Source organism: Lissotriton vulgaris, chromosome 11 (assembly GCF_964263255.1).
Source record: "Lissotriton vulgaris chromosome 11, aLisVul1.2, whole genome shotgun sequence".
Taxonomy (NCBI): domain Eukaryota; kingdom Metazoa; phylum Chordata; class Amphibia; order Caudata; family Salamandridae; genus Lissotriton; species Lissotriton vulgaris.
Genome location: NC_141699.1, coordinates 225735373 through 225753315, shown reverse-complemented (window position 1 = coordinate 225753315; position 17943 = coordinate 225735373). Strand labels below are relative to the sequence as shown.

General features: G+C 47.7%; 1 protein-coding gene across 5 annotated transcripts in view; it reads left to right on the top strand.

The window, feature by feature from the left end:
- TPST2 (tyrosylprotein sulfotransferase 2) overlaps positions 1-17943 on the top strand; it is a 496074-nt gene that overhangs the window by 376653 nt on the left and 101478 nt on the right. For 3 of the 5 annotated variants that reach the window (XM_086943144.1, XM_086943143.1, XM_086943141.1), the window contains one exon: positions 4043-4093. The exons of the other annotated variants lie outside the window; for them this stretch is intronic. In XM_086943144.1, the coding sequence (XP_086799270.1) occupies positions 4043-4093 (51 nt within the window). The remainder of the gene's footprint in view (positions 1-4042; positions 4094-17943) is intronic. 5 annotated transcript variants of the gene reach the window in all.

Sequence of the window (17943 nt, the reverse complement as noted above, 5' to 3'; positions counted from 1 at the left end):
CAGGGCACGTTCCTGTTTAAGGAGCACCCGTAGGGAAGCACCTCTTCACATGTCTACTTCTGAGGGGGCTCATTTTGTCTCTACCTCCTGAACCGCTTAACCCAGAGTTATGGGATGTCAACAAAGTTCTCAACTTATTTTTGTCTTGGCAGCCAAATTAGTTCTTGTCCAGGAAGGAGTTGCCGGCTAAGCTGGCGATGCTCCTCTGCCTAGTCTTGTGTAGACAAATTTCAGATGTCGGGCCCAGGATATCACGGGCAGGGTTTTTTCTCCAACCGGGGTTTCTTTTACCAATCATCGAAGAACCAAATGTCACACGAGAGTGATGAGAGTAGCCTGAATTTCCAGACTCCCCGAAATTGTGTGTGGTGCAATGCTTAAAAGCATATGATGAGATGTCTTTGGAGCTTAGACCTCCAGGCGAACAACAGCTTTTGATTGCCCTTTGCATAAGACAGTGTCATCTCCCACGATTGCACGTTGGGTGTGGTGGGTCATGCAAGAGGCTGGTATTAACCTACAACAGTTTGGAGCCCATTCTGCGAGGGGAGCGATGGCTCCCAAAGCTTCTACGCTTGGGGCAAGGTTGTAAGACATAATGAACGCTGTGAATGTGTCCTCAGACTCAACCTTTAAATGATTCTACTTCAAATCTTTTATTGATATGGCCCGCTTGGTGGTAAGTAAGCTTTAAACTAGCATTATCCAAAGCCTCTGGTCCTGATATAGAATGAAACATTTCCTAGCTTTCGTAACAGAAAGTTTCAATTCTATTAAGGACTTGGAGGCAAGGATTATCCCACTCGCGGAGAGGTTGGGATATACCCACCTGTTGGGAGTAAGTACCTTTTCTCTGTCTGATTTGGCATGTTGGTCTAATTCTGGGGGCTATTTGGGATGGAATGGTCTTTCAGTTAATGAGCAGTTTTAGGTACTGGTGATTCAAAGTCCAGAGTTTTTTCTCTGTTAAAATGGTGTTCATTGGAATGCTGCAAATGTTCTTTGACTAGCTTCCAGTTCTGATCCCTTTTCTTTGGTTCCAGGAGGAGATTCTGGAAAGCAGGATGCGTAGAGTTAGACGGATGGCTTGATTCGCGCGATGAAAGAGGAAGACCGGGCCACCTAAGAGGGGCTATATCCTGGATCCTGGATCCTGGATCCTGGGTTCTGATTGGACAATGCTATTCTTGGATGTGCTTGGCCGTTGTTTGTTTCTCCAATTTCCCTGGACATATGGGAAATGTGATTTTGTTGGTATTATTAAAATGGCTGCTATGAAAATTAAAGTGAATAAAGTATATCATAATCCTCACCTCTGAGTCCTTAATGGAATTGAAACTTTGTTACGAAAGCTAGGACATTTTTAATTCTCTAATCTCATTGAGGGCACGAAATCGGGTGCCCCTACAGATCCATCTCCCCCTAGTGTGGTCCACGGTATCTCACTAATCTGATTTACTAAAATTGATTTTGATCTTAGGGCATTTTCCTGCAGCCTGGAAGAAGGACGCGGTTTTTCACTTGACCCCCAAACCGTGAAAATCAATTGACCTATTTCACTCCTTTCTTTGCCAGCCATGATTCTTGAGAAAGCCATGAATGTGGAACTTATGACTTTCCTTGACAAACATAATCTTCTGGACTCTTGTAAGTTTGGATTTAGATTCAATCACTGTCCCGAGTGGTCCTTGCAACTGCTACAGAAGAAATTTGATCCTTTGTGGACAAGAGTGGTAATGCGCCTTTAATTCTGCTGAACTTATTGGCCATGCCTGAAACAGTTAACCACTCGCTGTTAATCAACCGTCTGGAATCCATCAGCCTCATGGACTCTGCCCTCTCAAGTTCATTTCTAGCAGATCGAGAGCAAGTTATAACTTTGGGAGATTTTGTCTGAGCCTTGTTCTCTTACTTGTGGGGTCTCACATGGATCATCACTGAGCCCCACTCTTTTCAATAATTTTGTCACCCTTAGGGCGAACCTGATTCGATCTTGTGGTTTCTCTCTGATTTGCTACTCCGACAACATGCAGAGTGTAGTCTCAGTCGCTTCTGACTCTGAAAAGGTGGTCAAACAGTTAAATGGCACAAATTGTCACCTGGATAGAGGATATTGCCTCAAATTTAAACTCAGATAAGATCAAGGTACTTCAATTCGGTAAGGACACCTCCTTCTGAACTGTTTCTCGGTGCCCACAAAATCTATGCCCTCCCCCCTCCAGTGAAGAAGGCTAAAAACCTAGGTGCCCTTTTTGCCGGAAAACTGTCTTTCTCGGGTCAAATAAACTAGGTTACTTCATCCTGTTTTTTTCCTGGTAAGAATTTTGAGGGAGATGTTTTTACTTTCATTTCTCCAGAACTTCAAAAAGCTGTTATTATTGCCTTGGGCATATCTAGGATTGACTATTGCAACGCTCTGTATGTAGGGATTCAAAAACATCTGTTGAACAAGCTCCAAACTCTCCAAAAAGCTGCGGCTCAGCTACTTATGAAAATTCCCAAATTTAACTCTGTCTCTCAAAACATCCCTAACCTTCACTGACTTCCAGTTAGAGTGTGAGTGAATGTTAAGGCTCTGTGCATGTCACACAAGGCTCTTCTCAACGCTGACCCTTATTTCTTTAACCAGTTGACCGTGGTGCGAATTCCGCTGCGGTGCGGGTGAAATATCGAGTGGGAGTGGTTCGGACGTCCCCCGGCCGTCCTCCGTACACGGCCACCGTGACGTCGGACGGCCGAGTGCCGTCCGCATCGAACGGGTTAAAAAGAAATTCCAATGCACGCTTTGATCTACTGCAGTCAAAATAATGATCATCCCGAGTTCAGCAAAGCCAACTGGGGTGGCAGAAGTTTTTCCTTTGACACTTGCAAATTATGGAATTTGTTACCCTTTAAGCTTAGAGCACAATCTGAATCGCAGCAGTTTAGGAAACTTAAAAACTTCACTCTTCGCACGCTCCTCACTGCATTAGGTCTTCCTTCTGAGCCTGCTGTCTGACGCTAGCACCAAGACGCCCTTGGGCTTTTCCACGCTTTATATATGTGTGTACTTACTTCTAGATGTGGTGGCAGAGTATGGATCAGTTGAGAGGCTCAGGAGTAAATTGAAACGAGACTTCACATAAAATGTGGTGAATCTATATTGGAATGTTGGGAGCTCCATTGAAGAAAATGAAGTGGCTCATGGCTAATAATGGTCTTTTGCTCCATCATTTCACTGTTAGTCTTTCTGTTTTTCCATTTTTCCATTTTTATTAATTTATACATTCTATCCTGGGGGGTGGAATGTTCTGATAGCCTTATAGCCCTTCCGCCTCAAGCTATACCGATTGTGAAATTCCCTCTTCCTTGTTCTAGGCCCAGGTGTGTGTGGGACCTTCAACTCCGGCTCAAGGCCTTTAATAAGCGTGATAGACCTCAGCAGCTGGTTATAAGGCTATATTATAACTGTTTAGGCCACTCCAGAGGGCTATTCTGTTTTTTTAAACCGCAAATGACCGTTTAATAATAATCGATCAAACGGTAATTTGCTGTTAGCAGTATGCTACTAAAGAAATAAACGTTTTTGGCATTTTGTGAAAGAAGAATAAATGAAAGTTTTGGCATTTTGAAAAAAAGATGATTAACATTATACTCTGCTGGGCTAGCCAGTGTTTAACTGTCCGTATGTGAATATGTTTTGCAAATGCAATATATACTTTTAATGGGAGACAAGAATTTATCAGAGGTTTCTCTAGATGTAAATAAATGACTTGGCTAGTAAGTGCAATCACTGCTGAGAACGAATTCTGCACGACTGATGAAAACAGCAGATGCGATTTGCCCAGTGTGCTGAAGTTAATATCCCTCTCCAGAGCATGGAAGTTGCAGCAAAACCAGCTTCAATGCTACTGCTCCACGTTTACCATCAGTTTCCTTTTACTTTCGTATCTCCAACTATTTTCCATTTGTATTCATAAATCGCAACCTTAAAGGAATAAGATTTCATCGTTGTGGCAGAATGACCGTGTATTAAGCAAGATGTATGTTTTTCCCCCCCAAGGTTTTGAAGGGTGACTTTAAGGCTCCAAGCAACTTGAAAGGGAATATTCAGGTAATTAGTTGTGCTGGTTAATTTAATTCTATTGTTCATTCTTGGCACTTTACTGGTTTAGTCAGTTTTAACATTCTCCTTTTGTATATACTGTATTGTACAGGTTTCACGTTGTTTGAAATGTATACACGCCAGTGGACTTTTTTTGTATTTAAATGGTTTTATGAATGTACATTGCATGTTAATTCCCGTCTCCTATCCTTTAAGGATTGGTTGTTGTGGCCGGAAACACATTTTCCTAAGTGGTTTTAGTAGAGCTATTAAATATTAAGCAAGTTGACTTATGCACAGGACCATACATATCGCAATCTAAGCATGGGACTTGCCATCAGTCACTCGGGCCTAATTTGTGCATGTGCTTAGAGCTGGTGTTTATCAGCACTTAATTATGGGAACCAAGACTTATTTTTCAAAGTCAGATTTTGACCCGGAGTAAGAGTGAAAAGGATGTAGACAAAAATAGTAAAACAATAACAAATGGAGAAGGCAGGGGCGAAATATATTCTGCAATATTGATGTAAAGAGACCGTAAAAAGAGTGATGTAAGAAAGAGAAATGTAGTTGAATTAATTCAGGCCGCCTTGTAAGGCAGAGTGAAAGTTTTGTTACACCAGCATAATCTCAAATCATTTAACCCATTTCGTGTTAAATGAAATTGTCATTCTCATCCATGGGATACTCATCAATAGTCCTAATCTATGAATAATCCCCGCCCATGTGCAGGATCCTGGATAATCCCCGCCCATGTGCGGGATCCCGGAGCATATAGAAAATACATATAAATATATATGTATATATATGGGAAAACATATATTTGCAGCCTAAAACATTTCCCAACTGGCAAAATTCCCGCAAAATTACATAAATTAGTATACATACAGTAGTACTCTCCCAACCCCTAAGGAAGAAAGAGCAGGAAAACATTTGTATACACCAATGCTTCATTGCAATAGGAAAAACCTGTAATTGCAGGCATTTGCCAGTACGCTGCAGTAGAGTATAAAGCAACAAAGAAAAACTGACACCTTGCCTTTAAGGCATTAGAGTAGGGGTACCGTGCCTTTAAGACCTGAAGGCAACCCCCTGCTCCCATGATGCACCACAGGGGACAGTTGGGTCAGTTCTTTTTGGAGGTGCATAACACCTAAGGAGATCCACAATAAAACCTCCCATAACTCTGTAAATCTGCTCGTCCGGGGAGGTGGGCGGGAGCTTATGACTTTGATTAGTATACCCCTGGATGAGAACTAGGATTACAGGTAAGTAACTAATCCTTCTCATCCAGCCAGGGGATACTCATCAATAGTCATTATCTATGAATAGATTAGCAAGCTCATACCCAAAGTCTCGCGGACGAGCAAGAAGTAAAAAACTTCACAGAATGACTAAGACCTATATTGCAAATGCATCTTATGCAAATAAGTTCCTTAAAGAGGCCTGCCCTACTTTGGCATCGGCCTGAGTATCTGAGTCCAGGCAATAATGGCGGGTAAAGGTATGGACAGGCCGCCAAGTTGCCCCTTTACAAATTTCAGAAATAGGAACATTACGAAGGAGAGCTGTAGTGGAAGCTTTCCCTCTAGTCGAATATGCATGTGGTCTACCCTCCAAGGTCTTGTTAGCTAGTTGATAAGCTAAAGCTATACAGGAGACAATCCAGCGAGAAATTGACCTTTTGGAAGCTGACAGGCCAGTATTAGTACAGCCATAATTAACAAAAAGCCGGTCAGACTTTCTAAGAGGAAGGGTTTTTGACAAGTAGAACTTCAGGACCCTACGGAGATCTAGAGAGTGTAATGACCTCTCCGGGGAGTGGAAGGTTTAGGAAAAAAGGTAGGTAAGGTAATAGACTGTTTGATATGAAAGTCTGAAACTACCTTAGGCAGAAAACTTGGGTGCGTTCTTAAGACCACCCTGTTGGCATGAAAAAATGTGTAAGGCTCCTTACAACACAAGGCCTAGATTTCGTTGACCCTACTGGCAGAGGTAATCGCCACTAAAAAAGCAGCTTTCCAGGTCAAGTGCTGCAAAGAGGCCTTATGTATTGGCTCGAAAGGAGCACTCATCAGCTTAGTCAGGACGATATTAAGCTCCCAGGGAGGGGAGGGGGACCTCACCGGTGGGAAGACTTTCTTAAGACCTTCTAGGAAATCTTTAACTACAGGCATAAGGAAGAAAGATGTCTGATTAGGAGTCTTCCTATATGCTGTGATTGCAGCTAAATGAACCCTGATGGAGGGGTATTTCAGGCCTGATCTCGCTAAATGCAATAGATATGGAAGAATTACCATCGAAACCATGGTACTTCCTCCATTTCCCCACACCCTGCGGAACTTTCGGGGACAACCCCTGGCTTTGTAGGTCACTCTCAGCCGCCATGTACAAATCCATCCCCCTCCTCCAGTGTCCCACTTGGAGGGGTGAAGGTGCTTCACACTCTCGCGCCAAATCCCTCTTTGCCACCACCAAGTCCAGTATTACATAGATCAGGTGTGGGGGGCTCAGATCCACGTCATTGGTTATTCCCAGTAACACAAATTTGGGGTCCAAGGCGAGCGTCACCTCCAGTACTTTACTCAGCTCCCCCAGTATGTACGTCCAGTAAGTGTGAATGATGAGGCAATCCCATAGGGTGTGAAAGAAGGTTCCCTGCGGGTGTCCACATATCAAACAGGGATCACTAGCTGTACCCATGCGATGCATCCTGGCTCTGTCATAATAGACCCGTTGCAGTATTTTATGCTGGATGAGACGCAGTCTGGATTTAATCACAACTTCCCTATGGTGCATCAAGGCTGCCTCCCAGTCTATTGTGTCCATTTTGTCCACGTCCTGTTCCCAGACTGCTCTCAGCTTACCCAGTCTGTCCGGTGTATTATTATTCAGGGTTTTATTTGTCAGGGACACCAGTTTATTGGGTATGTGTTCCTGCAGCAAAGGCCCCTCTAGCGGGGCATATTCTGGCAGTGGGGAGGTGAGTGCCACCTCGGCCTTCCAGGCATGGCGTAACTGCGCATATTTGAAGAACTGCGCTGAACTCGGGCCATACTCCGCCCTCAGGGTTTAAGCTCTCCTTTCGCCACTATGTCCCCCAACGATGAGATTCCAATAGTATCCCACCCGCCAAAGCCAGTGAGTTTATGCAGCTCTCTAAGCCATGTGCAGGTCCATATCAGCGTCTGGTTGGTCGTTTATGCGTCCACCCCATCATCTTTGTCGCCCTATCCCATATCTATACTTATTTGTGTGCCGGGAGCAGCCGTCGCTTCCCGACTCCCCCATACAAATAGTGCAGGCTAGTGCGGCGTGCCATGGTGGCCCTTTCCAGCCTATACGTCGTGTGGTCCGCAGATGCATGGAGCCACTCGTTGATCGGTGCAAGATGTTCGGCCCAATAATATGCCTCCACGTCCGTTAGGGAGATCCCTCCATTATATTGATTCCTCTGGCGCATAGCTAGGGCTATTCTTAGTTGCTACCCTAACCACAATAAGGCGCGTAGTTCTGCATTTATTACTTGGAAGGTCTGTCTAGAGAGAGGGAAGTATTCATTCTGCAGGGCATACAGAAAGCGGGGCAGCGTGATCATCTTAAACATTGCCGCCCGGCTTAAGATCGTTTGGGGGAGGGAGTTCCATCTGAGGGCGTCATCCGCAAAGTTCTTAATCACTCTCTGGATATTTTTTTGATAGGAAGTATGTTTGTCGGTCATCAGGTAGATCCCCAGATATGTACCCTGCCTGAGTGACCTGGAGGGCGCCTGGTAGCAGGGGGCCACTCTTCCTTCATGCGTGGGCAATAAAAAACGATTTGTGCCAGTTTATTATGTACTCCGAGAAGGAACCGTACCTATCCAGGAGTTTGAATAGTGCAGGGACCGTGGCCGCCGGTTGCGTCACATATAGGAGTATATCATCCGCGTAAAGCGAGATCTTTTCCTCCTGCAGGTCAACCTATGTTATACGGAAGCCTCGCACCTCTTCCGCCATTTCACAGGCCACTATTTCAACAGTAAGGGCAAATAACAACGGGGACATGGGGCATCCCTGGCGGGTCCCCCTCCTAACAGGGAAGTCGTCTGGCAACATATCGTTCACTTTAACCTGGGCTCTGGGGTCTGTATATAGATGTCTTACCCACTGTCTAAAATTGGGGCCGACCCCGAATTTAACCAGCGCCGCCTCCAGAAAGGGCCAGTGAACAGCATCAATTGCCTTTTCAGCATCAATAGAGAGGAACATATGGGGATCCTCCCTCTGTTACATCTCCATAAGCCAGTTATGGGTCCGCCGTAGGTTTTGCCTGGTCGCCCTGTCCGGCAGGAATCCCGTCTGGTCCTGATGTACCAGGCCGGAGATCACCTGGCGTAGGCGAAGAGCCAGGACCGTAGCCAGAAGCTTGACCTCTACATTTAGGAGGGAGATTGGTCTGTACGACGCGCAGACGTCAGGGGGCCTGCCCTGTTTTTGTATAGGCATGATCGTGGCCATTCTCAGGTAAGACGGAGGAGTACCCTCTTGGGTTGCGTCTCTGAAGAGCGCCAGAAGGTGGGGTATCAAGAGATCAGTATTTTTTTTAAAGAATACCGCCGGAAGACCATTTGGGCCTGGGGCCTTCCCCGGTCGAAGCCTAGGTATTGCATCTCTTATTTCTGTGGCCGATAAGTCGGCCTCGAGTGTCTCATTATCTTCATCAGTCAAGACCGGGGTGTGCCAGGTAGGATCTCGAGTTAGTCTGGGCCGCCCAGTTCCTTGGCTTTATAAAACTCCTGGAAATAGGATGCAAACGCCTGGGCGATCTGGGAGTCCGCCTTCTGTAACTGACCCTGTCCATCAACCACCCCATCTACCCACCGGACATCCCTTTCCCTACGACTCAACCAAGCCAGGGGCTTTCCGGACTTGTCCCCAACATCATGCAGTCTGTGCAGGGTTGCAAGTGCCTGTGCCTTTGCTTCATTCGTAACCAGATCCCTGTACTGGTGATGAGTGTCCAGGAGGCGCCAAAGCACCTGTTGGTCCCTACCTGCCAGGTATTGCCGTTCGAGTTCGATGATTTGGGCTTCCGGGGTGTGCAGTTCCTCTTGGCTTTCCGCTTCTCCCAAGATATCCTACTTTTTGCCCTATCTCAGAGCACTGTCTTATATGTTTCCCATACTGTAAACCCCCAACTGTACTGAGCCTATATTTTCAACAAAATACACCTTCGTATCCGCCCTGAGGCCCTGCATTATCTCGGTATTCTGCAGCTCCCATGTTGGCAGTCTCCAGCCCCCATCCCGGAGTCGGGGCCTCCCTCCCAGCCTGACCAATAGTGGCGATTGATCCCAAATACCCCGTGCCAGGTATTCGGTTTCGTCATCCGCCCTAAGAGCATGCCGGGGGAGGAAGATATAGTCCCGTCGGAAGTGTACTTTGTGCACCCCTGAATAATATGAGTAGCTTCTTGCGTCCGAATGTAACCATCTCCACACGTCTGTCAAACCTAGCGTACCCATAGTCCTGGCCAGTTGCATTGTTGGAGAGCCGTCGTCTCGTAACCCTGACCGGTCCAGGGGGGTGGACATAACGTCAAAGTCGCCAGCTATGATGTGTCGCGTATCCGGCGTGTCTAGTAGAACCTCCGCCAACCCCGACAGCGTCCTGGCCTGGAGTTTCTGGGGAGCATAGACCGAGACTAGTGTAACCCGCTGCCTCCCCCATGTTCCGTCACCCCTACATAGGTCCCCTGGGGTTCCGTCCAGGTCCGGGTCACGTTGAAGGGAGGGGATTCTTTAATCAAGATAGCTACCCCCCTTGATCCCGCTATGTAACCCGCATGAGCCAATACTTTTTTAAGCTCCTCTCACAAAGAAACCACATTTCGTTCCCTTAAGGTGGGTGTCCTGGAGGCAGACTACGTCCGGGCGCAATCGTTTAATGTGTGCTGTTGCCAACCCCCTTTTAATCTGGTCACCCAGACCATTGACGTTCCAAGAGAGAACCTTGCAGGGACCAATCACCCAACCACCCTCAGGGGCTCCATGTGTGGTTCCAATGGCCATGTCGCGGCCATGGCCAATGGCCATGTCGCGGTAGTGGTCAATTGTGTCTCGGGTGTGGGCCGGACGGCATGTGTGCCTACCAGAGCGGAACTGCGTACCATATGCCAATCGAACAGAAAACAAAACACATACCAGAACTTCCCCAACCAGAAAACAAGCTGAACCCTCCCACCCCACCCCCTCTCCTTTGACTCCCCCCGTCAACATGACGGGAAGCGGACTCTAGGGCAGGCAGAGCCCTCCCTCGCCCAACTCACGCCACAAGTTCCAACTCCTGTGAGTGTCCCAGAACCATCTGGGTAAAGCCCAGAAAAGAGCGATCATAAGAGCCAGCACTAAAAAAGGAGAGAGAAATGGAAAGAGAAGAAAAGGAATCAGCAAAGTGAAATAGGAATTAGAGAGATAGAGATAAGTTTAAGGGAGTGCGTGTCCAGCTGGCACACTCCAGCTGAATAGTGTAGGTCATGGCCAACCCTGCATACCCCTGTTCAAGAGTTAGTCCGGGGGGTCAGACTGAGATGCCCCGGCGCCAGGCTATGTTGCTTGTTCCAGTGCCAAAATCTCTGCCGCCAGGGGGTGCATCGAAGGGTCCAACACCTCCTCCCCTCCAGAGAAGGACCGGTTGCTTTCAACGTCAGCACCTCCGTACACTCCAATATCAGTCCCGCCGTAAGACTAGAGTCAAGTGATCCGCCGGTGTGGTGTCTCCTCCTTCCCGAACCCTTTTGGGCATATGGGGTAGCTTCCAGGGTGCGACCCTTTCGCTGTTGACGAGGTCGGAGTGAGCGATGCGAGTCCAGAGGTCGTTTGCCAGGCCCGCCCGAGGGCAGCAACCCACTCATCTGCGTTTCTGGCCCTCTCAAGAGGGGGGCGTTCCTCAAGCCATTGCCACGCCTCCTCCGGCGTCTGGAAGAAGTGAGACTTGCCCAGGAAGAGGACCTTCAGTTTTGCCGGAAAAAGCAACATGTATTGGATTTTATTTTCTCTGAGTTTCGCTTTCACGTAGTCGAAGCTGCGCCTCTGGTTTTGCACTTCCCTACTGTAGTCCGGGAAAATCATTATACACGTGTTTTCATGTCTGATGTCTCCAAATTTCCAGGTTTCTCTTACTATCATATCCCTATCAAGGAAGTTCAGAAAACGGGCTATCACTGGCCGGGGCTGGGCTCCCACAGGCGGTCTGGCCAGCAACGGTCGATGGGCCCGCTCTATGACAAAAGCAGGAGGAGAATTTATCAGCCGGGAAGGTGTTCCGTAGCCATGCGTGGAGAAAGTGAGGCATATTCATCCCCTCGATTCCTTCTCTAAAGCCCACGAAACAGAGGTTTTTGCGCCGGGCCCTGTTTTCCGCCTCATCCACCCTCCACAGCCGTTCCTTATGCAAAGACTGAAGCTCCCGCATACCTTTATTGAGGTCTTGTACTGTATCTTCCACCTCGCCCAGCCTCGTCTCCGCCTCTGTGACTCTACCAGCTAGGTATCGTAGGTCCTGTCGCAGTAGGGCCACTTCCGTCCACACTGCACCAATCTGAACTTCCAGCGCTGTCCTGGACGCCTGGATCGCCTGGAGGAGGGTATCTGTGTCAGATCGGGCACCCGGACTCCTGCTGTGGGGGGGCAACGACCTTCGTATATTGTTCCATTTTGCCTTGTCGTTGTGGTTTCGGGCCCGGTCCCTTCCCATCCTGCGATTCTTTGGGGCAGCCTCCGCCCGCCTGCGCCTGTGCCCCACAGTCAGAATGCTCCCGGCTTTTGTCGCAGGCGACGGTCGCAGCCAGATCACCAGAGTGGGTGGGATCCTCCCACAGCCTCCCTTTTCTCGAACTGGCCACCTGCCCGTTTGGCGCAAATCACATAAACGTCTTTACCCTCGCCAAGGCCCACCACCGCCAGGTCCAATGATGCCCCTCGGACCCAATGGGCCGCTGCACTCTTCCGATGTTGCCCCTCTAGCCACGTCCTCCGACCCATCCCAGCGCGTCCGCCGGGGCATCCCCACCTCAGGCAATGGGGGGACGACAATCCAAGGGCTCCCGCAGCCTCCACCGGCGCTGTTGCTAGGACTACACACTAGGCTGGGAGGTCGAAGACGGTGGGAGGGGGGGGGGGAAATTCCTCTGTTATAGTTAGTTCTGCTAACTATAACTCACACACCCGCAATGCACTGCTAATGATGTCACATATTACATCATTCATGACATGGTCAGTGACATAACTGATGACATCCCAAATGACATCACTGATGACATCATCCAGTGAATCTGGTTTAGTTTGACATTTAAATATATATATATTTAAATATATATATATATATATATATATATATATATATATATATATATATATATATATATATATATATATATATATATCCATCCATACTTATATAATAAAGTTAGAGCCCAAACCTTTGAGGCGGGTAATCTCCGGAACCACAGCACCAATCACAACACCCAATACAGCGTTGGAAAGGGCAGTTGCAGCAGAAGGACATAGGCTATGCAGACGCCCACCATATACATTTAAAAGGTAAAAGAACCGTGCCAGCCAAGTAGTCCCTTGTGGGCGTGTCTGCGTTGTGCTGTGGACGTGTGCTGGGGGCGTGACAAACGGTGGGGGTGTGTGGTATGTTCCGCCTTTCATGCCATGTCTCATAGTGTGTGCTAATCCCACCCTGCTCCCTTTAAATACCCCTGCACCTCATAATCATAACCCACCCTTACTCCTTAAAATACCCCAACACCCTTAAACACTAACCCATCTTAACCCCATAAATATACCCTGTACCCCAAAACCCAAACCTATCCCTGAACCCTAAAAATAACCCTGTACCCCAAAACCCAAACCTACCCTTGAACCCTAAAATACCCCTGTACCCCAAAACCCAAACCTAGCCCTGAACCCTAAAAATACCCTGTGTGTCCCAAAACCCAAACCTAGCCCTGAACCCTTAAAATACCCCTGTACCCCAAAACCCAAACCTACTCCTGAACCCTTAAAATACCCCTGTACCCCAAAACCCAAACCTACTCCTGAACCCTAAAAATACCCCTGTACCCCAAAACCCATACCTATCCCTAAACCCTAAAACTACCCCTGTACCCCATAACCCAAAACTATATCTGAACCTTTAAAATACCCAAACACCCCAAAACATATACCTCAGTACCCCAAAACATATACCCCTATACCCATACTTACCTTAACCAAACCTAAAAAAAAAACATGCTTTTACCATTCATGCATTTACAACGAATTTCGTTGTAAATGTATGCGTGGTAAAATCTTATAAAATGTAATGCTGTGCGTTATAATGGCATTGCGGAGTCATGGTACTTTCGTAATGAAAGTATGCGGAGTGATGGTATGCAGAAAGAAAGTTGCAGAATAATGGGTGTTTACCTTCCCCCGGTGAGTACATTGGTGGCACGGCGGCCCACATCTCCAGCAACATACTCATATTTTTTCACCACCCATTTGAAAAATGCACAGGTCTCTCTCATTGATGTCCAGCACCGACATACACTTTTAGACACATCTCCCGCCACAAGTTCTAGAATTGCGAACTTTAGAGCTGTGGAGCTACGTTCGAATCTCGGCAACAGCTCAACATCCTGTGATTCCAGGCAAATCGCTTTGTCTCTGAGGTGCCGGGTTTTTAGAGACCCGGTGGTGCCAGGGGATCACACCCGAAGACCTCCGAGTTCTCCCTGTTCTGGACTTACAGAAACACAGAGTCTTCTAGTTGAAGTCAGTGATCGAGTTTTATTGGCTGCAACCAAGTAACATGCGTCCTAGAAGTACGACAACACGGGCCGTAAGTTCTCAGGAGACTGTTCGTTTTTACAGAACCAGCCTTCTCCTTATATACAGAAATAATAGCTGTAGGCAAGAATTCTTGAGTTTATGATATGGCTATACAAATATTTCCACAATAATACAAAGAGCGAAGTCATGCTGGTCAGCACATATTTTAGATGTCCAGTTGGTGATGGATTACCCCGCCAGATCCAGAACTCCCATCAGATATCGATGAAACACCAATAAGGTCGGGCACCCTCCCATCATAAAACGGGTTGTAAACAAGAATCATGGACAGGTGTATGTGTATGTGTATGGGAAACAGGGTCTGTATGTAGTGGATGGTTTATGACATGTTGTGCCTTGATGATATCTTGCTCGGCCACTGGGCGAGGAGCTGCCCAAACAGGCTTGGCTGGAGGCAGTGGAGGCAGCTTCGGCCAGGTCATGGGGAAGTCAGCTACAAAGGACGTGTCCTTTTAGATCAAGCTCGGCTTTAATCAATTGACTTATATGAGGGCAAGCCATAAGATGGATGCCGTTTACAAAATGGAGTCCGAGGGTTCGGGACGGAAACTACGATTTAAGGGTGTTAGCATCACTCAATCGTGACGCAAATACATAGGGATAATGTCCTGATCATTACCGGTTCGTAGATACCAAATTCGTCATGGTACGACGATATTTTATGACACGAGTGTTGGACCTCGATATCTGTAAAACAGCGGGGTCCAGATTTGCAGTACCACAGACCCTCCTTTTGCCCTCATATTAGGCAATAACTCACACTAATCTGAGTCCAAATCTGTATTGATGAATTCACGGAGATGCTGCTGTACCATCATTCTGTTGCTCAATTCGTCCCTTGACACAGGCTTCCTTACACATGAAGTGGCGCAGAGGCCACATATTGCAGGAGCGCACTGCACAAACAGACCGAACATAAACAGAACGGCTAAGATCATCCCGATGAAGATCCGAGTTTTCCATCCCCAGGCAGAGATCAGTTCCCAGAACCACCCTAGCAGAGACCAGTCTCCTTTCTCCATGTGAAGGGAGTCGGAGATTTTGTGTAATTTGGAGATGGCCTGGTATACCGTCGGAGCATTATCGGGGATGAAAATGCAACAACTACATTGGATCACTCTACATACACCACCACGGTCTGCAAGTATGACATCTAGGGCAACCCGGTTCTGAAGGGTCATAAGTCGATCCGACTGAAGCTCAGCTGTTAAGTTGCTAAGGGCACCGGCCGTTTCAGTCACGGCGGATTCAACTATTCTCTTCAGTTGTCGAATGTTCCTGCTGTTCACCATGGGCCCCCAAAATGGCAGAAAACCCTTTGCGAAGTCTCCAAACTCCTGACCCGCGGTGTCGTCTTGACTCACGACACCCCTAACTATCCTTGTCCGATGGTAATCTGCCCCGGCCGTGTAGGTGGGTGGCAGCAGAAACGAGATGAAACATGTGCCCGAGAAGTCAGGGGGCAACCATGTGTAGGCTTTGTCATGGCAGACGAAATAGGTGCCTTTAGCCGCCAAGAATGGAGGGGAAGTTCGGGAGGCAAACACATACGTCTCCGTACATATGCTCTTCCCCAACTGCGCTTTGGGATCCCTGCCAATACCTTGCAGACATAAGTGACCTTGGTGGGGTACTATCCAGACTGGGGAGGATTTCTTTGATTTCTGGCTCTCACTTAAGGAAATCCCATACTTGGTGATGTTCCACCTGCTGTATGGGGTAAACTCATCTTTGGGAGTTGCTCTAACCGTGTCAATATCTCTACTCATATTTCGGATCCCTGCCACTAGTGCCTTATTGTTTGAGTTCTCCCCTCGAACGTAGGGTTCAAGGGAATACAGGAACATAGTCTGGAAAGCCCACAGGGAACCGAAATAACTGAATGGCAGGACAAAGTAAGGGATGCCCTTATCTGCAGTGTGTGGCATGAGTCCGCATATCCAACAATTCGATGTGTTCATAATAGACTGGTGCTGGTGTAGGAGCTGGACAAAGGAGTTATTTACGAATTCCAGTCTTCTGGCAGACTCGTGTTCAGGTAGAGGGTGAAAGGAGTGTGTGGGATCAGTGGGAGAAGGTGCGAGTTGTGCGTTGTGTATGAATGGAACTCGAAAAATGGACAGAGCAAAGCCGGTCAAAAACATTATTATACTACACAACATTAAGATGCTTAACACTAGAGTTCGTCTTCTTGCCATTATAGTACATATTTTCTTTTCAAAGGTCATGTGTCTAGCAGGTCTCTCAACCCCTGGAAACTCCATCCTCTGGTTGCTGCCCGCGGTGGGAGGTTGCTTCTGCCAAGATGTGCGCTCTGTCCAGTCCGGGGTGATTCCCTCAGACTGACCAGAACCGTTGACCTAGGCGTCCCCGGCTGCACTCCTCAGACTTCAACCGCGGCCTTAGCAGCAGAACCGGATGGCGGTTCGAAAATCAAAAATGAGCTAGTTCCCTGGGCGAGAGAGCTGTGGAATCAAAAATAGTTCATGGGAAAAGGGGGGGGAAAATCGCACAAATTCGATTATGTCAGTTCCTTGGTTTTGGCCTCAGATTATATTGTTCCTTTCCAGGCACGGTGTGATCTTCAAACAATGTTTTAGGTTCTGTAGTGTCCAACTGCATCGACGGGGGCACAGATCCTTGCAAAATACAATCACTCTCTTTGTCGGTACCAGTTCCTTTTAATCGTGCATCGCTGAAGGGGACAAAACGTGGTATAAACTCAGTCTCGGAGTCAGCGACTCCTTGCTGGACCCTTGGGTCGTATGGAAGGGGCAACGGGACCCTTTTGCAATGGGCGCCGTGCACCTAATGTTTCTTTCCGTGGACACGTACTGCAGAGCGGGTGGACAGTAAAACCTGGAAAGGTGCGGTCCAGCGAGGCTCCTCGTTCTTGGTACGTCTGAAATTCCGAATCAGGATCCAGGAGCCGGGCTCGATGGCGTGGCCTGGATCGTCAGACGCCGGTGGAGAGGAGCTGTGGACCTGTTGATGTAAAGCATGCAGTTTAGTTGTCTATTCGTGCAAATAGTCAAACAGTGCAGGGTACTCGATCTCACTGAGCTTTCTTGGCCTCGGTACTCCCCATATATTCGCTGGGCACCCAAACACGATCTCGTGTGGGCTAAGTCCCAGTCTAGAATGGACAATCATCCTGGTAGACAGGGGTGCTAAAGGCAGGGCATCTGGCCACTTGAGGCCTGTGCTGGCTTGGATCTTGGCCAGTTTCAATTTTAACGTGCCATTATAGCACTCTACTAATCCTGCCGATTGGGGATGATTTGCAGCATGGAACTTTTGGCGGATGCCTAGACACTCACACACTCTCTTCATCACTCGTCCCACAAATTCACTTCCGTTATCACTCCAGACAATTCTAGGCATGCCGAATCTAGGGAAGAATTCCTTGACAAGGGCTTTGGCAGTTGACAATGCAGTGTTGTTCTTAAGGGGGTGCGCTTCCACCCACCAGGAGAAGGCGCAAACGACAACAAGGACATATTTCAGGTTATTGCACCTCTCCATGTGAATGAAATCGAGTTGCAAGACCTCGAACGGGTATGTTGGAGGGGCAAAATGACCAGCTGGGGTTGGGGTTCCCCTACCGGGATTGTGCTTCAAACACACCATACAGTTTCTGACCAGATTCTCTGCACATTTTGGGATACCACTATTCTGCCATACTGGGGCCAACAGCTTACATATTCCTTTCACACTGATGTGTGCCATTCCATGGGCCATCGTTACCACTGCGAGCAAATAGGCGTTAGGTAACAACCATCGCTGATGTTCTGACAGTTCGACCCAACAACCATTCGCGTCTAACCTACCCTTGCTTTCTCTCCATTCATTCACTTCTTTCTCGGTAGCATCAGCTTGTATAGACTTTACACTTTCAATGGTGTCTTCACACATACCCACATCAGGGGTCCATCTAGCAGGACCTACTACATATTTACTAATAAGATCAAGGCGATTC